The sequence below is a fragment of the Peromyscus maniculatus genome, chromosome 12 (assembly GCF_049852395.1).
Source record: "Peromyscus maniculatus bairdii isolate BWxNUB_F1_BW_parent chromosome 12, HU_Pman_BW_mat_3.1, whole genome shotgun sequence".
Taxonomy (NCBI): Eukaryota; Metazoa; Chordata; class Mammalia; order Rodentia; family Cricetidae; genus Peromyscus; species Peromyscus maniculatus.
In genome coordinates, this window is record NC_134863.1 from 85,794,738 (window position 1) to 85,817,329 (window position 22,592).

At 41.7% G+C, this 22,592-nt stretch overlaps 1 protein-coding gene across 2 annotated transcripts in view; it reads right to left on the reverse strand.

The window, feature by feature from the left end:
- The window catches only part of Brwd1 (bromodomain and WD repeat domain containing 1), a 96,720-nt gene that overhangs the window by 65,443 nt on the left and 8,685 nt on the right, over window positions 1–22,592 (reverse strand). For both annotated transcript variants that reach the window (XM_076549291.1, XM_076549292.1), the window contains exons 5-12: window positions 14,350–14,500; window positions 12,290–12,388; window positions 11,789–11,949; window positions 10,630–10,851; window positions 6,326–6,426; window positions 4,851–4,921; window positions 3,741–3,841; window positions 1,245–1,285 (exon numbers count right to left, since the gene is read on the reverse strand). In XM_076549291.1, coding sequence (XP_076405406.1) covers window positions 1,245–1,285; window positions 3,741–3,841; window positions 4,851–4,921; window positions 6,326–6,426; window positions 10,630–10,851; window positions 11,789–11,949; window positions 12,290–12,388; window positions 14,350–14,500 — 947 coding nt within the window. The remainder of the gene's footprint in view (window positions 1–1,244; window positions 1,286–3,740; window positions 3,842–4,850; window positions 4,922–6,325; window positions 6,427–10,629; window positions 10,852–11,788; window positions 11,950–12,289; window positions 12,389–14,349; window positions 14,501–22,592) is intronic.

Here is a 22,592-nt window from a genome sequence, read left to right on the forward strand (position 1 = left end):
AATAGTGATCTACAGGTGTTATTCAAGGTCAGATTATTCAATTCAAAGCTAGATGAGGAAATCCACTCCCTTTTACTATTCTTTGCCTGGCCCTACAAAGCAGAACACACTATAAATTCAGTTGTTTCACAAATACATTGAATTTTAGGAAGAAAATAAAATACAAGAGGGGGAAAATGTACCTAAGAGAGGGTTAAAGAAAAAAAAAAAAAAAAGATGTGAGAAGATTAGCAGCTCCAGAAACTCGATCTCAAGCATGTCAGTTTTAAATTCTAACTCATAATATTTATTTAAAACTACACTTTGGGGCTGGGCGAGGTGGTGCACGCCTCTAGTCCCAGCACCAGGCAGGCAGAAGGCATCTCTACGAATTACAGGCCAGGCCAGCCTGGTCTACAGAGTTCCAGGACAGCCAGGGCTGTTACAGAGAAATTCCGTCTCAAAAAAACAAAAAACAAACAAAAAACCTAGGGCTGGAGAGATGGCCCAGAGGTTAAGAGCACTGGCTGTTTGTCCAGAGGTCCTGAGTTCAATTCCCAGCAATCACATGGTGGCTCACAAAATCTGGTGCCCTCTTCTGGCGTACAGGCAGGCAGGCAGACAGACAGAACAATGTATACACAATAAATCTTAAACAAAAACAAAAAACTGCACTTTGGGAGAGGAACCAGCCATATCATACAGGCCAGACAGCAGGTGTTAATATGAGTTAATAAACGCTTGTTCATGAGTGAGGGCTTTAAGATTTTTCTTAACCTACTCAGAAAAAAAGTATCATTCTTGGACTTCATTTTTTTTTCAGGATTCAACCTCTGGTTAAGAACTACCCTTGGTCCCAGAAGCAGCAATAACAATTCTCAAATCTCACACACCAGGTTCTATTCAACCACTCTATTGCAAGTGCCTGCACTGCACAAGGTCACAGAAGTACAGTTAACAAGAGGGCCCAATGTTTTTAAAACTGAGTAGACGTCATCGTCAGACAAAGTTAACAATGGGATGGCATTATGGCTCAATGGAAAACACTCATCTACCACGCACAGGGCTGACCACCATCAACAAGCTCATAGGGTGGTGTGTCCATTAGAATGAGTCCATCATTCCAAGTGTCAAGATGTGTCATTATACCCAGTAATAAAAATGAAACTGTAGATAATAATAAGGAGAAAATATTTAGCAGCTAGAGCAATAAGTAGTGTATTTCATTTGCCTGACAACATACACAAATGTAAACACATACTTACCGGTCACCATTGTTACAAAACTGGATACTATCAACTTTATCCTAAAGAGGAAAAAAAGCAAATATGAAAACTACTATCTACGTTACTTATCAATTCACTGAACAAGTCTGTGTGCTAAGAAATATACTGAGGGAGTGGTAGCACATGCCTTTAATCTCAGCACTCAGGAGGCAGAGGTATATGGAATTCTGTTGAGCTTGAGGCAAGCCTGGTCTACATATTACAAGCTCCAGAACAGCCAGTGCTACATAAAGAGTCCTTTTCTCCAAAAAAATAAATAAATACATTGGCTTAACAGCAAGGAATTGACTTGGCCAGTCATTATAGATGTGTCCTATCTATGGAAAGTCTACAGAGATTCACTGGGAGTACTAAGACCTTTTCAAGAGAACTATACTCATAGAAAGACTGGCATACAAAACTAGCTGTGCTTAAATTACACCTTGACTTAGATTGTAAGTAAAGAGATCAAAAGGGCTCTAATGAAGCCAAAAGGATGCAGCACGTTGCTTATTTATGTACAAAACAAAACCTTCTCTTTTAGCATGACCTGAACATATTCATTAAATAAGCTCTGAATATGGACTGTTTCCATAAAACCCTATTGTATGAAGGACTAGGAAAGGCTCAGTGGTTAAGAGCAGAAGCTAACTGTCCTTGAGGATACACAGTGTCTCACAACCATGTGAGCGGTTTCAGTTCCAGGGAATCTGACCCTCTCTAGTCCTCGTAGACACACAAGTGACTCATAAACACACATACTTAAATGTATAAAAATTAATTTTTCCGGCTGGGCGGTGGTGGTGAACGCCTTTAATCCCAGCACTCAGGAGGCAGAGCCAGGCAGATCTCTGTGAGTTCGAGGCCAGCCTGGGCTACCAAGTGAGTTCCAGGAAAGGCGCAAAGCTACACAAGAGAAACCCTGTCTCAAAAACCAAAAAAAAATTAATTTTTCCTTTTCTTTTTTGAGACAAGGTTTCTCTGTGTAGACCAGGCTGGCCTTGAACTCTGAGATCCACCTGCCTCTGCCTCCAAGTGCTGGGATTAAAGGCATGTGCCACCACTGCCTGGCATAAAAATAATTTTTAAATTCAAGTTAAAAAATGTTTTTTATTGTTTGCAGCTTGTGTGAATGTGTATGCCCATATTTGTCCTTACGCATGCACATGTACGTAAAGTAGACACTGAGTGTCTATCTTACATTTTGAATCAGAGTCTTTCACTGAACCTGAAACTCACTAGTGAGACTGACTGGAATGGGATACATGTAGCTCAGGCTAGCCTCAAACTGCTCAATCTATAGCTAAGGATAACCATGCATTCTGTATACTCTTGCCTCCACCTCCCAAAAGACAGGATTATAGATATGAACCACCTTTACTTTTACAAACATACAAAGTCCCTGAATTTTAATATATTTTAGATATCTAGTGTGAGTCAGTAAAAACAGAGGAGGCTATCACACTGGGGGAAGAGGGGGGTAGTAAAGTATTAACCAGCATATGTGTTACCCTGGGTTTAATCCCCAGCACTGAGATGAATAAAACAAAACAAATAATGATGTCTCAGAAATTCAACAGTGACTTCACACTTCAAAATCTAACTCCTCATGGATGACGGATACAGCTGGGCAGCTGCACCATGCACACACAGTAGGTACAACAGCATGCACAAGGTCTGTTCAAGTCCAACCAGACCCAAGCCCAGCACGGAGTAGGGATTCACGGCAAAGTCCCGCCCCAGCATGGCAGCTATGCAAACTGTTAGCTGACCGGATGAAAGGTCATTTTCCCATAGGGTCTCCCTTCCTAAAGCCGACCGTGCTCCAGCAGAAGGCCATACACCCAAGAATATTCAGGCAGACAAACTGGCTGTGTGGGTAGGGCGAGTTGGAAGAGGTGTGGTGGGGGTAAATATTACCAAAATATGTACAAAATTCTCATAGAATAAAGACAGATACGTAGACAAATAGGTAAGAAGGTAGGTAGGTAAGATAGACTCTAATTAGGTCTAGAAGGACAGCTTATCAGAAAGCATATACTGTTCTTTGAGAGGACCTGAATAGAATTCCCAGCATCCACCCTAACTGCCTGCAACTCCAGATCCAGGGATCCAATGCCCTCCCTTCTGGTCTCCTCTGGCACCTGCCTCAAGGGGGCATATCACCCCACCCCAACAGACCCACATGTATATACACCACTGTTAAAAAGAAGAAAATTAATAGGGCAAAGTGGCACACACCGATAATCCTACCACTGAATTGGCTATAGCAAGAGAATGGCGAGTTGAAAGTAACATGAACTGCAAAGGGAGACTAGGTCCTGTCTCAAAAAGCCCAAAGTAAAGGGGGGGAAAGGTTATTGAAAATAAAAGTAATCTGTTAATTGAGAGGGGGGATAAAAGAAAAAAAAAAAACCTTAGTTAAATTAGTAAAATTGGCCTTAACAGTAAAAGAATTATTAATACATTTACAGAATTTTAAAAATGAATGCTTACAGTATGGCTCTCAAGTTCCGCGATTTTTTCAGGTGCTTCAAACCCCAAGAAATACATTCTGATTACATGATCAGTACTACCTGTAGCTAAAAACATACCACCTGAAACAAAAATGTTAAAAGTTTAAATATATAGCTTGTAACAAATACACCAACATAATATACTTCTACACATGTGAAAGTTCTCTTACTCCAAAATTAGGTTATCACTATAAATCCATCCTCCAGCTCTTTAAATAAGTTTATAAAACGTGGGCCATGGTGGCGCACACCTTTGATCCCAGCACTCGGGAGGAATTCGAGGCCAGCCTGGTCTATAGAGCGAGTTCTAGAACAGGCCCCAAAGCTATACACAGAGAAACCCTGTCTCGAAAAATAAAAAATAAAAATAAATTAAAAAAAAAAAAAACTTATAAAGCTGAACTCTTAGCTTTGGTGAAGAAGCTGATCCAATGGGAACAGTCCCTTGTCTAAGCGTCAGGAAGTTCAACAAGGCACTGTCACCCGAGCACCAGTCCCCGACAACTGAACAAACCCTTCAACGTAAAGGGTTCACTTGGAACAGTGTCACTTCTTCAGGGAAATGCACTGGCCTAGTCTATAAAATATGCCATAAAAGTCTGCTATACAAGAAAAGAATAAGGGGAATAATTTCACCAAAATTCTGTGTCAAATTTAAACAAAACTATGTTTAGGCAGGATATCAGAAAATCATGCCCTACACATGGCCACATGCCACTAGGACCACTTCCAGGACACCATGAACCTTCTTGCTGGGAATTCTCTTATATATCAGTGACTCTGAATAGTGTCAGACATCGCCAAGAGAGAGAGAGTGGGCTGAACCTCACTCATAACTATCAGTCTCCTGTAACAAGCCTCCACTCGTGTTCTCAGGTGTCTTTGTTCCATTGAACCCAGTATTTAAAAATCTACATTAAAAATCACATAGTAAACTCCAGAAATAATTAAATGATCATCATAAATTATAGCTAATATAAAAAACAGAAGTCATGGGTTACTTTTCTGATTGATCCTCCAAACAATAACCAAGTGATTTGATGAATGCTATTTTAAACTAAAGAAAAGCAAGCATCATATGTTATCTTACCAACACTAAATGAAGAACACAGCATCTGAACACCAGGCCTTGGCTTTTCCGTGAACTTCAGGGGGCGTGGACTTTAAAAGAAGATGATATGCCTTTAGAATACATGGTAACATATTTAATTAGAGCATTGGAGAGTTTTATCGATAATTGAGTGTGTATGATATGTGAACATTCAGATACACACATACCATGGTGCCCTCAGAGGTGAGAGGACAATTTTCAGTAGTAAACACTGTGGGATCTGGGAGTGTAACTCAAGTCATCAGATTTCCAGAGCAAGTGCTTTTACCCAAAGAACCATCTCACTAGCCCAAAAAATAATGTTTTCAACATAGCATATTTAACATTACTAACATTTCTTGTGCTGGGATAGCTCAACTAGTGGACTATTTGCTTGCCTAGACAAGGTTTGGGTTTAGTCACCACATAAATGGGACAAATCCAACTGTACCATGTCAACATACTTCTATGATGATTCGACTTCAATGATAGGCTTTTAGAGTCTTTAGCTCATGTAAATATGTACAACAAAATACATCTCAGTATGAATCTTTAATTTTCATCAAAACTACTAAAGTTGGGGCTGAAGTATATCGTAAATTCAGATACACCACCATGGCAACAATAATATATATATTTCCCAGCACTCAGAAGCAGGGGCAAGCGGATCCCTGTGAGATAGAGGCAAGCCTGGTCTACATAGCAAGTTTTAGGTCAGCCAGAGCGAGACCATCTCAAAAAAAAAAAAAAAAAAATTGCTGGGCAGCAGTGTCGCACGCCTTTAGTCCCAGCACTCAGGAGGCAGTGCCAGGTGGATCACTGTGAGTTTGAGGCCAGCCTTGTCTAACAGAGCAAGATCCAGGACAAGCACCAAAACTACACAGAGAAACCTTGTCTCGAAAAAAACAAAAACAAAAATAAAAAAATCCCTTTTCTTGAGACATAGTTTCTTTGTGTAGCCCTGGCTGTCCTGGAACTACATAGTTTCTTTGTGTAGCCCTGGCTGTCCTGGAACTCGCTCTGTAGACCAAGTAGACTCACAGAGATCTGCCTGTATCTGCCTTCTCAGTGCTGGGATTAAATGCATTCATACTTTTTTAACACATTCTCCACAAACTGAATAAAGTATCAGCTTTTAAATTTAAATGAGCATTTTAGTTCCTCAAGTCCATTAGAACACTACTCTGAAGTCACAAGCAACTTTGTAGCTCTCGAGCGGCAGAGGTTTCTGAAATCCAGTGCTACTGTCTAAATTTCTGATTATACATCTAACTCTCTATTTCCATCTTTTCTAAATCAGTATCTATTGTTTGATTCTGCTTACAAAAGTAAGCAAAGAAAAAAATCTTTAAGCTTTTCTGTTATAGTGAAGCTGATATAAAGCATATGCAGTAACAAACTAACTTCAGGAGAAAAATTTTCCTTTTAGACCGTCACCATTACATTAAAGAGAAACTACCACATGAGTCACTCACCTGAATTTCAAGGACTCTAAATCCCACTGCCAAAAGCAAACAGTCCCATCAGCACCAGTGGAGACCATGTATCTTTGAGGTCCTTTGGCCATTGGGCTAAACTGAAAGTCAACAACACACATGAGTCCCTGTCTAGAGTCTCTCCTTAGTTACACTTAGCAGTTTCTAAGCTTACATCAGCTGACATGCTAACAACGCTGACGTCAGCACAGGGACAAATCTAAGAGTGCACACTAACTCACATATGATTCTGATGAATTTTCACAACAAGCAAACGAGAACAAGAGTAACTTTAATACAGTCGAGACCCAGTTTTAGGGCACTAAAGCATGCCAAACCTGAGCCTCAGTAACTAACACTATTTAGTGTAACTAGTACATGGACATAATGACAAACAGAAAAACCAAAATTAGACCCAAGTACCCCAAGTACAAGGCATCCTTTGGGGGAGGGGGGGAAGAGGATGGCTGTCCTAAGAACTCACTCTGTAAACCATGCTGGCCTGAACTCCGAGATCTGCCTGCCTCTGCCTCCCAAGCGCTGGAAAGGCGTGCGCCACCACCGCCTGGTGACAACCTGATTGACAATGTTAACAACTTCATTGATTTCCTATTATAAAGCCTCAGCTTCTTAATCTATGTGTAGTGTTTCTAGAAGTCTTAAAAGTAAGTCCAGTCTTGGGGTTGGAGAGGTCCTGGATTCAATTTCCAGCAACTACAAGGCAGCTCACAACTGTCTGTAACTGTAGTCCTCTGGGAACTGATGCTCTCTACTGGTGTGCAGACATACATGCAGATAAAATACTCATACATAAAATAAAATAAATAAATATTTTTTTTAAGATTTATTTATTTATCCAGTGTAATGTCTGCATGTATCCTTGCAGACCAGAAGAGGGCACCAGATCTCATTACAGATGGTTGTGAGCCACCGTTTGGGTGCTGGGAATTGAACTCAGGACCTCTGGAAGAACAGCCAGTGTTCTCAACCACTGAGCCATCTGTCCAGGCCAAATAAGTAAATCTTTAAAATAAAACAAGTCCAGGGAACTTTGAGCATTCATTCCATTCCTAGAGAATGTTCTACTTCTGGTGGTAACTACACCTTTTTACATTTTTCAAAATGTAAATTAATTAAATGAATATAGGCTATGCAGTTTTTTTAAAAGGCTGATGCTAAAACCTGTCATTATTCTTAGATAAGACAAGTTTTTCAACCTTTGTGTTCTGATCCTCTATCTAATCTTCCTATAGGCAATACCATAAGCAATGGCCTTTATGTCAGCACAAGCAGACAGGACTCAGTAAGTACATTCCAGCCAGGACTGTACCGAGTCCCTAAATACTGGTCGTAATCTCAACAAACTCAACAATGCTGTCACTGAATTCTAAGAATCTTCTCAATGCACCCCTTGACAAGGAGCACAGAACCTCAAGGAGACTTGCTCTGGCAGCAGGCGGCACACTCAGTCCTGAAGCCGCTCAGCAGGCTGTGAGCACACGTGGCCCCGTGGCCAACAGTACTGTTCCAGGCAAGGCGTGTGTTCTATCGACGAGCACAGGTTCCCTCCACTGCCGCTCCACTTCCTGCAGGTTCATCAGATCATATTAACTTGACACCTAGCCAGTTTCAATTAATTTTTAAGCTTAAAAGACTTCTTGGGGTGGGGAATGTATTTCAGTTGGCAAAGTCTCTGTGGTTTTATCCTTAGTAATTCAGTAAGTGTAGTAGTACACACCTGTAATTAATTCCAGCTCTTGAACCCTGGAAGCGGAGGCTGAGGATACTAAATTCAAGGTCACTCTTGGTAACAAATCAGGTGGACGGCCAAACAAAGCTATATGAGACTGTCTCAAAAATTAAAACAATAAGTAACCTTTTCCAAAAAATAATCTAACTACTGCCTAGAAATAATGGACACCTAAAAACCTTTCATGAATTTCAAGATTTCTTCATATAAAAATGAACAGCTTTATTATACATCGTGGCACACAGGTAGAGAGGTCAGAGATCAATTTGTAGAACTCAGTTCTTTCCTTCCTGGGATCAAACTTGGCAGCAATTGCCTTTACCCACTGAGCCATCTCCCCAGCTCAAGAACAACTTTGTAAGTGTATGTCTGAAAAGACTCAGCAGAAGCATCAAGTCATCTTTGATCACAGAACTTTATTCCAAAGCTACACAGGAAAATAGAACCATCTCTGTACTTTCAATCAAATCCAAATCAAAGGCAACAAAAGCCATTAAAAGCCTCACAAATCTAACAATTTAATTCAACCTAAGAAACGCGATTTAAAATAATAATAATCAAAGGTTGGGGGTAGTGGCACACACCTTTGATCCCAGCACTCAGGAGGCAGAGGCAAGTGGATATCTAAGTTCCAGGACGGCCAGTCACAGAATAGCACCGTTTTCAGGTTCCCACTGAGCCAATGGTTGTGAGGTGATAGTCAATGGGCTCTAATGCAGAGGACAGCAGCAGCTCTGACGGGAGAGCTGACGTTCCCATGCAACAGCCGTGTTAGAAACTTTGTTATAACCAGGGATTCTCAGGCTCTGCCACAGCATATTAAAACATAACCCTCACGCTCGGAGCTTAGCAATCTAAGCTGGCCCTGCAGGTCAATTCATGAATACCAAAGTACCACTGTTCTGAGGTAGAAAGCTGACTTAGAAGAAACACAAAACAAGGTGATACAAACAACACAGGATGCCACCAACAACATCCAAAACACAGACTACAAATGAGCAGCCTAGGTCCCTCCAACAGAAGAAAAAAAAAAAATAGACCCCAGGCAGATCTCTGTGAGTTCAAGGCCAGCCTGGTCTAGAGAGCGAGATCCAGGGCAGGCACCAGAACTATATACAAAGGGGGGAGGGTAGGCAAGGAGGGTTGGGGCTTAAGTCTTTCAACTTACAGCAGTGGTTCTCAACCTGTGGGTCGTGACCCACAGGGGCCCCACATGAAATATATACATCACAATTTATAACAGTAGAAAACTACTGTTATAAGGCATCTATGAAAGTAATTCTATGGTTGGGGTCACTGCACATTAACTATATTAGAGGGTTGCAGCGTTAGGAAGGCTGAGGACCACTGATCTACGGTGGCCAACTGTAAGGTGTGCAGGCTTTGCTTTGCTTCCAATTCAAACTAAATAAAATTACTCATCTGCATGACAACTAACAATTTTAACATTACGAAGGTTGTTTTTAAAAGGAAATACTATGTTTTAGATTTACCAGCTGGAACATTTCCAGAAGAACTAATATGGGCAGAATTTGCTATAGAAACAAGCTGAATTGGTCGGGAAGGGTTGGCCAGCAGCTGACAGGCCACAGGGACCCAGTACATTTTTCTACACTTCATGTATGTTGAAAATTACTTCCCACTTATTGTAGGAAGATTTTTTACCAAATTTAATCAATTCATCAAAATCCACAAGTTTTAAACAGAAAAATAACCTATTACTGGTTTGTAACAGGCTCTCATCCAATTCAAACATAGACTTTAATGCAGTCAGTAACTCACCCTCAAAGTTCTGCATCCTGCCGGGTGGTTGGTGGCACATGCCTTTAGTCCCAGCACTCAGGAGGCAAAAGCAGGTGGATCTGTGAGTTCAAGGCCAGCCTGATCTATAAAGTGAGTTCCAGGACAGGCGCAAAGCTACACAGAGAAACCCTGTCTCGAAAAACCAAAAAGAGAAGAAGGAGAGAGGGGGAGAGGGGGAGAGGGGGAGAGGGGGAGAGGGGGAGAGAGGGGGAGAGGGGGAGAGGGGGAGGGAGGGAAGGGGGGAGGGAGAAAGAGACAGAGAAGAGAGAGAGAGAGAGGAGGGAGGGAGGGAGGGAGGGAGGGAGGGAGGAGAGAGAGAGAGAGAGAGAGAGAGAGAGAGAGAGAAAGAAAGAAAGAAAGAAAGAAAGAAAGAAAGAAAGAAAGAAAGAAAGAAAGAAAGAAAGAAAGAAAAGAAAAAGTTCTGCATCCTTACACAGTCTTCATCATTTGCAGAAATACATTATCACCTGAGCTAGAGATTGCTCAGCTGTCAGGAGCTCTCCATGATTCACTGCTCTTACAGAAGACTGGGCTCAATACTCAATATGCACACGGCAGCTCACAAGCCACCCTCTTCTGGCCTCCAAGGGCACTGCACACACAATGATGCACAGACACAGATGCAAGCCCAACACCCATACACACAAAATCCATTTTAAGAAAGAAATAGAACGTTAAGTTTTTAGAGCACCATATAATCACATCATCTTACTAGTTACTGAAGTCTCAGTGTCACTGGGCTAGAGGTTACCTGCAGAGATGTAATTGACCCCGTGTGTCCCTGCAGCACAGCGACTGGGGCGCAGGTCCTCAAGCACCACACCCTGATGATCTTATCACAGCTGCCTGCCGCAATCAGGGTGTTCTCGTAGTTCACCGCCATGTCTGAGATTTCTGCAGAATGGCCTCTTAACGTAGACAACAAGCGGCCATTATGTGTTGACCAAATCTTTACCAAACAATCATCTGACCCCTAAGAAAAAGCAACACCCCAATACAAATGTTAGCAGAGCAGCCACTAAACTGAAACAGGGATGGTACCACCCACATTAACTATTATTCCTTCCCTTTCCAGCCAAATACGGTAACTACTACAATCACCACAACACAGAGATAGCGACTTTCTTCAAAGCACAAAGTTGACATAGAACCTCCGGGGTCAGATTCTCCCATGTACTATTTTCACAAAGTTCTCTCACAAGAAAGTAATGGGTCCAACCCTAAGTTCCCAACTCCCCAATACCAGCTACAGGACCAAGTTAGTTCACCAAGCTACAAAAATCAATACTGGGACACCAGACATCTGAGTATGTTTTCAATCTGCTTAAAAAATTTTTTTTCTTCTAAAGACACTGGGATGGTCACACTCTAAATTCTCAAACAATCCCTTGAATACAGAAAGGTTGTTTTATATTGAATCAGTGAGTGATCCATGTAAGCATGAGACATCACTAATCTGGGATTCTGCGGGGGATAAGGGGGAATTTTTTACTGATAAATTTAAGATTAATCTCAATGTAACTTAATCCCTTAAGTCTCAAATGGGCTAGAAGAGAAACTTTTATTTATGTGCTTTCTATTATTTGAAAACCAACATAGCCAGAGACAGCTCTGCAGTTATTTTGAAGCAGGGTCTCATGCAGACCCAGCAAGCCTCAAACTCACTGTCACCTCCCCAGGAGTTACACAAGATTCCTCAATGTTTTGGAACCGCCACTCTCAAAGCAGCCCAGACCTCACTTGAAGTACTTACTGGAACAACAAAATTTTAGACCCCGCACCAGATCTCCATGATCAAAATCTCTATGGCTGGGAAGTACCAGTCTCTCCATGCTCTTTAAGATGTGCTAGGACTCTAAGACGCTACTGCACTCCAGGTGGTACCAAATCAGTTTAAGACATTAACTCACTGTAAAGATTCTATGTCCTGTCCTATCAAATGCTACACAGTACACAGCAGACAGATGTCCGAGAATCCTCCTGTGCATCTTTATATGCTGGTACATAGTTCCTGGGAACGCTGTGCTAAAAGTAGAACACCCTGTGAGCTGTTTTCCTCGATGTATCTCCACTAGGAAATAAAAACAACGGAAATGGTTAAGGGGGAGCCAATATGTAGAAAATAAAAAAGATCCTAAAACAGTTTCTAGAGTTTGAGAAATCCAAAGAAATCACACTTTGCCCTAATTTTACTATACTATAACATAACCACTATGATAATTTTCACTGTACTATAAATAACCACTATGATGGTTTTCAGTTATTTTTAATTACTTGAAGCCAACAAGAAATTTGAAATTTGGTACTTATTACTACTGCGGTAACACTCTACCAGCACTTCCACGGCATTTATAATGTCTTCATGAAATTCAAGGAACAGTTTTGGGGCCTCACAGGCCAACCGCACTCACCAAGACTTGGTGGGGAGCCATAGTTCACAGGCATTTCAGGCGGTCTTCCTCTATGAAGAGCAGCAAAGGCAGAGCCCTTCCACACTGTGTGCCTGCAGTCTTTAAAACGAAGTTCAGACACACATAAAATCTTGACAGTTAACCCAAAGAAAGATCTTATAGAATACTTACGTACATTGTAATAAACTGTTTATTCAAAGTTTTACCAGCTAATGTACTTTAACAGAAAAGCCTGGGGAGGTTCATTATAGCTAGTTTGGAGACATCTCAGGTACAGCAGCAGGGACACTGACAACACAGCACTTTACAGTCCACCCAGTGCTTCCCACATACATCAGCTCATGAGTCCTCACAACAACCCTGTGAGGTAGGTGTTCCCACTAATTACAAATGAGGTAACTGAGGCTCCAAGGTTCCAGGACCTTCAAAGAGATCCACTGTAAATGATTAGTAAGAGGGACTGTGATACCAAGTTAACTGTTTATTGTTCAATAAAAAATACCATACAACATTTAAAATGAGCAGTCTTATCACAACCCCAGTTTTCAAAAGGGTAGAATTTTAAGAAGATATTTTGAACTTATCTGATGTATCTAAAAATCTTTGACTTGACTCATTCAGTTTAAAATTGGTTTGGCCAGTACTATCGCCTTGAACTCATCAGGAAGAATTAGTGAGTTCAAGTTAAATAGCTTCCCACATTAGGACAGAAGGCAGCTCTCCAGAGAAGAGCACATACATGTGTGTGTGTGTGTGTGTGTGTGTGTGTGTGTGTGTGTGTGTGTGCATGAGCCTTCTAAAGACACAGACTGCCCAGGTCTAAAGGAGACACACTAAGGGAGCACACAAAAGAGCACAAGCCAAGGCGGGCTCACGCTCCGCGCCTGCTGAGCTAGAACAAGCTGCTCACAAGTGCCAACAAGGGAGAGGCATCGTACTAAATTACCTCCACTGAGCTCGGGCACCCCACACCAGCAGGCATGCCGTGCTTTACATGAACAGAAAGCGTCCTCGGGCACGAGCACAAAAACACGAGCAGAAGTAGGGCCCTCGCTGAAACCTCGTCTAAGTCTGCCAGTCCTCACACAAGCCTCCTCACAAAACAACACTGAGCTTGAGCTTGACACAGGAGAAAGAAATGTGCTACCCTGTAACTGCTGGAAACAACTCACGGTGGAAATGACGACAAAGATGCTGAAAAGGAGGATGGGGACAGTTCCTGATGAGAGCCACAGTGCGGCAAGATTACAGGGCACCAAGAAACAACTAAGGCTGGCAAGCGGGGCTGGCATGAAACAAGAAGTGGGGTGCTCTTTCTCAGTCAAGCTTTGTACCAGTGGAGCATCTAAGAGGTAGCATTACATCAGCAACAGCTTGTAACAAAAGAATCACAATGAAATTGAAGTCTGCTAAGATCAGAACCAACACACTTGCCCATTAGCAGTTTAGCCACATGTATACATAGAGCATATCACACACAGGTACTTAGTCTACGTCAGTTATACGAAGCTAACAGAAAAAGTATAGCAATTCAAAACATTTTGCTAGCACATAACTTAGCAAAAAAAAATTTAAAAATTAAAAAAAAAAGTTAGTAAAAAAATAAAAGGAACCATGCAAGTTTACATTTTTGGTGCATGTTTTTTCAAGCTGCTATCATATTTTGTTTTTAAATCACTTCGCCTTATAACAAAGGACTTTCAGAATCTAAATATCAAAAGTAATAATTCTAGTATTTAAAGAGTTTATTAGACACATACAATTACAGCCATTGAAGTTATGAGTGAGCTACAAAAATGGAAAAATTAAGAACTGACATTGATAAAACCTCAAACACATCTTAAATTCAAGCTTTTAGCTTAACATCTGTGTCTTTATCAATTTTGAAATGCAAAAGGACCCATTAAACACATGATAAAATTCAAAGATCTACACTAATTGCAGAGAATTTATAGTCCATGGCATTAGTTACATTGTTACCTTTCACAACGCTTACACAACTTCACAATCAGAACATAAGCTATTAATACAAAGCAGAACACTTCTTCAAATTAAGGTACCTTTTGCTGTACGTAGCAAAGACTGCCTTCCTGCACCAAGCAAAGAAGTGACTCTTGAAATACTGGGTGGGATTTCTTTATCCAGCATCGGGCCGAGGCGCTGGCAGATTTGTAACAGGTGGTCAGGAGCCACATGCTGATTGGACAAGACCTGGTAGGAGAGTTAAGTTTTAATAACAACACTGCATACAGGAGTACTCAAACATGTCTTTTTAATTCATAACAGTCTGTTAAAATTCATAACAGTCTGTTAAAATGTGAACATTACAGTGAAAACTATAAAATGTAGTAAAAAAAAAAAAAAGACACCTTAAACGGTAAACTGTCTATAGACTCAACCTCTAATCAAAACTCTAAGATTTTTCTTTACAGAAACTGACCATTTTATTCTAAAATTCTATACAAATGACTAACTTTGAAAAGGTGCAAACAATACTCAGTCTCAAGACTTGTTATAGAGGTATAATCAATAAACAGGATGGTGTCAGAGAACAGACACATCATAGAATGAACTGTGAAGAAAGAACCTGGCAGTTTCTGACAAAGGGACAAATGCTGTTCAGTGCAGAAAACGTTTTCCCAATAAATGGCGCTAGAACAAGGACAGACACTATTTCTCAAAAACAATCAACCTTTAATGTATACTTCTGTTGTGCTTACATGTTGGGAATGAACAGGGGCCTGAGTATCTCAACACTGATCATGTATAAATGAAAACTAAACACTTATTAGAACAAAAAATGTAAACAGTAGATATGACCATCATATATAATAAAATTGTCACTTTATAAGTCACATTTATAGAGACATAAAAAGAAATTTTTATGATCGATCTGGGGGTCCGATTTCTAATGACACCGGAACAACAAACCAAAGAGAAAACTGCTCTTCTTCAAAGGTGTTCCTCAAAAAGCACTGCTGAGGGAACCGAGCGGTGGTGACAGAAACACTGCAAAGCGCCCATCTAGTACAGAGCTCGCACCTACAACAGACGAGACAGGCTCAGCGTTCAACAGCACTCAGCACTCCATCCAAACACTCACTCAGAACCCAATTCTGACCTGACGGTTTGAGCAGACATCATAGACCGTGACCGGGGGCAAATGGGCAGGAAGACACCCAGAGAGCCAAGCAGTGAAGCAAACTCAAACCTCCAGGAGCCACTGCTACTATCAACTAGACTAGCCTGGCTAGTATTAAAGACTGACCAGATGGAGAAACTAGCCAGACACCTGTAAGCCCAGCACTTGGGAGGCAGAGGCAGTTCAATGCCAGTCTCAGCTACAAAGCAAGTTCAAGACGACCTTGAGCTATATGACACCCCATCTCAACGAGCAAAGGCAAAATCAAAAATGGAGAAATGTCTGTTGGGTATATAAGGTACTAGAACTTTTGAAAACAGTTCAGCCACTCCACTCCAAAGTAACAGTATTTAAAACACATGCTCATAAGTAGGCACATTAAATTTTTAGTATTTTTAAGATGTCTGTGTATAACTGTTTTGCCTGCACGTCTGTCTCGTGTACTATGCATGTGCCTTCAGTTCAAAAGAGGGAGTCAAATTTCCCTAGAATTGGAGTTAACAACTAACGACTATAGGTCAACATGTAGGTAGTGGGAATCAAACCCCAGTCCTCTGCAAAAGCATCAAGCACTCTTAGCCACTGAGTCATCTCTCTAGGTCCTATATGAGTGTTAACAGCTTCTTTTCAATTAAGGTATAAACGAATTCCCAGTCACAAATGAATAAGTAAATATGCTATACAATACCGGTATAATATATAACAATAAAAAGAAATTATTAAACCAAGCACAGTAGCTTACACCTATAATCCCAGAACTTAGAAGGCAGAGGTAGGCAGGACTCAAGTTCAAGGTCAACTCAGAGTCTACATATCAAGTTCCAGGCCACAGGGTTAGAGCTGACTATTTTTTGTTTGTTTGTTTGTTTGTTTTATGTTTTTTCCAGACAGGGTTTCTCTGTGTAGCTTTGGAGCCTGTCTTGGAACTCACTCTGTTGACCTGGCTGGCCTCGAACTCAGAGATCCGCCTGCCCCTGCCTCCTGCTAGAGGTGACTGGAAAAGATGGCCCCAACACCTCTGCACATGTGGACAGCACTAATTAGATTAAAAAGAAGGAAGGAAGTGATGAAGGTGATAAGGGGCAGTGCTGGAGAGGGGGAATCTAAGGAGCTGGGACATTGTATACATGCATCAAGACTCAAAGGACAAAGAAACTCAAGTAATACAGAGGACACAACACAGACGGGCTGTGGTAGCCCACGCCTTCAATCCCAGCACTCGGGAGGCGGGTCTCTGTAAGCTTGAGGCCAGCCTGGGCTACAGGACTAGTTCCAGGACAGCCAGGGTTGTTACAGAGAAACCCTGTCTTGAAAAACCTAAAAGAGGGTACAACAGAGACAACTGTGCTTAAGAAGGCAGAGACCGCCTGCTGCAGTCAGAGCACCTCAGAAACGCAGGACGGCACCAGGAGAGCTCTTCACTGTCTTCACTGTGGTGACAACATTCAGCTTTTATCAAAGTCAACACTGCTGTGGATATCGCTCTATATAAATAAAACACTGATTGGCCAGTGGCCAGGCAGGAAGTATAGGCAGGACAAGGAGAGAGAATTCTGGGAAATGAAAGGCTGAGTAACAGAGTCACAGCCAGCTGCCGCCAGGACAAGCAGAATGTAAAGATGCCGGTAAGCCACGAGCCACGTGGCAAGGTATAGATTTATAGAAATGGGTTAATTTAAGATATAAGAACAGTTAGCAAGAAGCCTGCCACGGCCATACAGGGTCTGAGTGGCTGTGGGACTGGCGGGTGATAGAGATTTGTCCTGACTGTGGGGTAGGCAGGAAAACTCAAGCTACACAACACTTTAAATAAGAGATTAGACAGAAGTTAATTACACCTCAATAAGGATAAACCACAGAGCAAACACAAAGAGAACTGGAGTTTAACTCATGAAGATGCACACAGTTGAATAACATGACTGTATCTGAAATAAAACTAAATGTTGCCTGCTTATGGTTTCTTTATTTTTTTAAAATAATTTATTTAACTTTAAAAAAAAAAGATTTATTTACTATGTATACAGTGTTCTGCCTGCATGTGTCCCTACAGGCTAGAAGAGGGCACCAGACCTCATAACAGATGGTTGTGAGCCACCATGTGGTTGCTGGGAATTGAACTCAGGACCTCTGGAAGAGCAGCCAGTGCTCTTAACCTGAGCCACCTCTCCAGCCCCTATTTAACTTTATTTTATGTGCATTGGCATGAAAATGTCAGATCCCAAGGAAATGGAGTTACAGACAGTTGTGAGTCACCATGTAGTTGCTGGGGATTGAACTAGAGTCCTCTGGAAGAACAGTTAGTGCTCTTAACAGCTGAGTCATCTCTCAGCCCATTTTTATTTTTTTTTTTTTTTTTTTTTTACTAATCATTCTTTTAATTAATTAATTATATATGTTTTAGAACTCACAGAGATGCCCCTGCCTCTGCCTCCCAAGTATATACTTGACTTCTCTACCTGCTTGTCCATGGGGACCTCATCTTGACTGGAGTTGGTTTTGAAATTTGTAGTTTCTCTTTTAGCCTTTCTGTTATTCCTACTGTTTATACCTGTGTGTTAAAGAGTGTTACATTTTCTTATTGGTCATTAGTGAACTGTTTTTTTTCCCCATTTTTATTTTTATGACAGCTTCCCTCTATATCCCTCCCTGGCTGGCCTGACACTTGTTAAGCAGATCAGGCTGGCCTTGAACTTGCACCAATCCTCTGCCTTAGCCTCCAGGATGCTGGGATTATAGGTATGAGCCACCACATTCAACTTCATTCTCACTGGCTATCTGTATTGGAATGCCCAGCACTTCTGGAATGATAAATCCCACTGGGCAGAATGAACCCACTCAGACTAGCAGGCATCAGCACTGTAGACATCAACATTTTCAAACTCTGGGGCACACTCCTCCAGAGAAACTCTGACACGTGTAATTATAGATCTACAATGACCTCAACTATTGGTTAATGTTCAGCTGGAACCTCCAGCTCACTCCTGCTTGATCTGGAGAGCCCCATTCCTCTCTCTCCAAACCCCACCCTCTCAGAGATCTCTGAACAAAGGGAAGGCACCAGAAAGCCCAGTTCCGCATTCTGGCAGCTGTGGCAGCTCCTCCCCTGAAGTTGCCAGCAGCCCAAGTCCCCGCCTAAGCATTCTAGCTTTTGACAATACTTGGACACAAACCCAGCACGTGGTGGACACGTCATCACCCCCTGGCCTACAGGGTATATATGCTCCCTGGCTTTAGTTTGAGTGTATGACTTCTGCTTCGATCTCTGGAGCTGGAGAACTCACTCAGAGTTGCTTTGCTCAATAAGCCTATTTTACTTTTTCAATTTGGTCTGATCTGGCTTACTGAGTCAGTGGAGAAACTGACTATTATTGGGGTACAGAAAACTATTAGTTAACAATGGACTTCTGTTCTTAATCCAAATGTAAAACAGCCTGATTCCAACATAAGAATTTTCTTTATGTAGAGTGATAGAAAAAGCTATAGAAAATATCTTTCAACTTCTCAACTCATCTTCCCTACCACCTGGCAGATATTCCCATAAAAGACTTAAAAGATACATCTAATATAAAGTAGTCTTCAAGTGTTTTTTTTAATTAATGAGCACTTTATGCTTAAGTGTATGTAACTCTAAAAACTAATATAACTTACTCCTTTATTACACAGGCTTGAATAATTTAGTATTAAGAAAAATTATGGGCTGAAGTACTTGATGGGCTCCCTGTGACACTATCTCAAAACACAAAAACTTAATTAAAAACACCTAACAGCCGGGCAGTGGTGGTGGCACACACCTGTGATCCCAGCATTTGGGAAGTAGATCTCTTCCAGTTTGAGGCCAGCCTGGTCTACAGAGCAAGTTCCAAGATAGCCAAAGCTACACAGAGAAACCCTGTCTCGGGGAAAAAAGAAAAACCAAGAACACCTAACACAACTGGGCATGGTGGCAAAAACCTTTAAGACTTAGCAGAGGCAGGCAGATCTCTTGCTGGGAGGCCAGTTGAACTATAGTGGGACAGTCTCAACACACACACACACACACACACACACACACACACACACACACACACACACACCCCACCCAACAACGATAAATCACAACCTAGACAGACTCTAGTAAAACAAGTAAAATATTTCAGAAAGATTTTTTAATCTCAGCAGTTGTGCAGGAGACTTGTGTAAGTCTGCATCAGAGGCTGTAGGTCTGGTTTGCTTCCTTGGGGTGGGTGTTGTTTTGTAGTTCTGGGGATTAACCCAGAGCTTCCTACATGAACAGGAAGCACTGTACAGCCAAACTCCATCACTGCACCAATACTATGAAATGATGCATTTTGTTTTTGAGACAGTTATGTTATGGATGGAAGCCTGGGTTGGCCTCCACTCAAGATTCTCATGCCTCAGCTGTCTGAGCTGAGACTGCAGGCACCTGCCTCTATGCACGGACATGTGACTAAGAAGCTGGCTAGATTAAGGAGCTGAGGAAATGAAACACAGCTCCTACTTCTCTCACAGCCACTGTATTGAGGATATAAAGACAGCAAATACACATCTGAGAGGTTTTCATATGTGGCTGTACAACAGTAGCAGTGGTTTTTCAATGTGGAAATGTCATATTGTACTGGAGTACAACATTCTTAATAAATGTGAGTATGTTATACAGGATTTTAATGAGTACCTTTTTTGCTAATGATTTATTACTTGCTATTTTATATTTGTTTTATAATACAGGAATGGGGTTAAACAAAAGCCAAGTTCACCCAATCATCTTTGAGTTCAAAATGGGCTGTACAGCAACTCCTAACATCAACAGCACACTTGGACCAGAAACTGCTACCAACGCCAGCACAATAGGCAGCAGGGGTGAAGTTTTGCAGGTGGTTGGACAGACGGGTCGGCAGCAGAAAGAGCACTCACTGACTGCTCTTGCAGAGGGCCTGGATTCTGTTCCCAGTACACATAATGCTCAACTGTCCGCAACTCCAGTCCCAAAGAACCTAACGCACTCTGCTGACTTCTAAAGATACCAGGTATGTTCATGCTGCTCAGACATACATTCAAGCAAACTACTTATAGACACAAAATAAAAATAAATACTAATAAAAGAATGATATGTTGCTTTGCAAAGGAAGCAAGAAAACTTTCACCTTCAGCCTTGAAGATGAGAAGCACCAAGGCTATTAAGTAGACAATAACCAAGAGCAATCACGATAAGACAGCTATCACACTTAAACTACAACAGCAGCTGGCAAAGAACTCTACAGGCATCAGGGAGATGGTGGCGCATGCCAGAAAATGCATGAGATGCACAAAAAACTCAATGTCTCAACTGACACTGACCAACAGAAAGGACTCAACTCTCCAACCAGACAACCTCACATCTACAGCAGCATCTTTTGAGTTGAACACAGTGGGCTCTGGGTTTGGCCTTTTCAACTCAACTTCACTCCACTTCTTGACAACCAGCTACCACTTTTCCAAGCACCTTAATTCAGCAGTCAAGAGCATTGGCTGTTCTCCTAGAGGTCCCAGGTTCAATGCCCTGGTGGCTCACAATCATCCTTAACTACAGTCCCAGGGCATTTGACACCATCTTCTAACTCTATGGGCACTAACCATACAATTAGACAAAACACCCACACACATAAAACACAGTGAGTCTAACTGGGTATAATGGCACACACCCTTTAATCCCAGTAATCCAAGGCTGAGGAAGGAAGATCTCTGAGAGTTCCAGCCCAGTCTATATAGCAAGACTTTGTTCCAAAATAAGTAAATCTAAAAATGTTTGGTTTTTTTTTTTTTTTTATGTGCATTGGTGTTTTGCCTGCATGTATGTCTGTTTGAGGGTCAGATCTAGGGAGTTAATAGTTGTGAGCTTCCATGTGGGTGCTGGGATTTGAACTCGGGTCCTCTGGAAGAGCAGTCAGTGCTCTTAACTGCTGAGTCATCTCCCCAGACATCTAAAAATGTTCTTTTTTTTTTTTTTTTTTTTTTTTTGGTTTTTCGAGACAGGGTTTCTCTGTGTAGCTTTGCGCCTTTCCTGGAACTCGCTTTGGAGACCAGGCTGGCCTCGAACTCACAGAGATCCACCTGCCTCTGCCTCCCGAGTGCTGGGATTAAAGGCGTGCGCCACCACCGCCCAGCGTTAAAAATGTTCTTAATGTTTTAATCATAATGACTCCTTAATTAATAAAAGCCATGAGCATGTGCACATACACAAATTGAGTATATACACAAAAAGTGTTTAAATGCACCTATACAGGCCAGGTATGATGGCATATGCCTTTAATCTTAGCACTTGGAAGACAGAAGAAGGCAATCTCTGAGTTCAAGACCAGTCTGGTCTTCATGAGTTCCAGAACAGCAAAGCTAAACAATGAGACCCTGTCTCCAAGTGAATAAATAAACATATGCATACATACTTACGTATATTCACAAATGTCCAAATTCTAAACTCTTTGGAAAAAGTTTTGATCTTACCCTCAAAGCACATGAAGTCAACTACATCCAACAATGCCCAAGGACATCAACTACAAACTACAAAGGCCCAGCCACCACACTTATAGCCTGTGAGGAAACATATCTTTACTGGGGTGAACACTTCACTGGACCATCTGTCTCTTTTATACAACAAAGTTCAGTGCAGACTCAAATGCCCAGACATAGCCACACTATGTTCAATGCAGTGCAAGGCTGACAGACAGACCGAGAACGTGTTTGGAGAGGTGGGATGGTCAAGACCCAGAACCAAATTATCTTGGGCTGTCTTTGGGCCCCTAAATGGCCATGTATTATTACTGCCACCTGTGTTTCACCAAAGATCTTCATGGCTAAGAGCTTTCTGGACATTCTAACAGACCCCACCTTTTTATTACTGTGGGGTTTTTTTGTTGTGTTTGTTTCTCTGTGTAGCCCTGGATGTCCTTGACCAGGCTGGTCTCAAACTCAAGAGATTCACCTGCCTTTGCCTCCCAGTACTGGGATTAAAGTCGTGAAAACACCACCACCCAGCATTGTTGCTGTTTTTGTTTTTTATTTATCAAAACAGGGTCTCTCGGCAGTCCTGGCCATCCTAAAGCTAGCTTTGTAGATTGGATTGGCCTTGAACTCAGAAATCCACCTGCCTCTGCCTCCTGAGTGCTGGGATTGTAAGGGGTGTGCCAC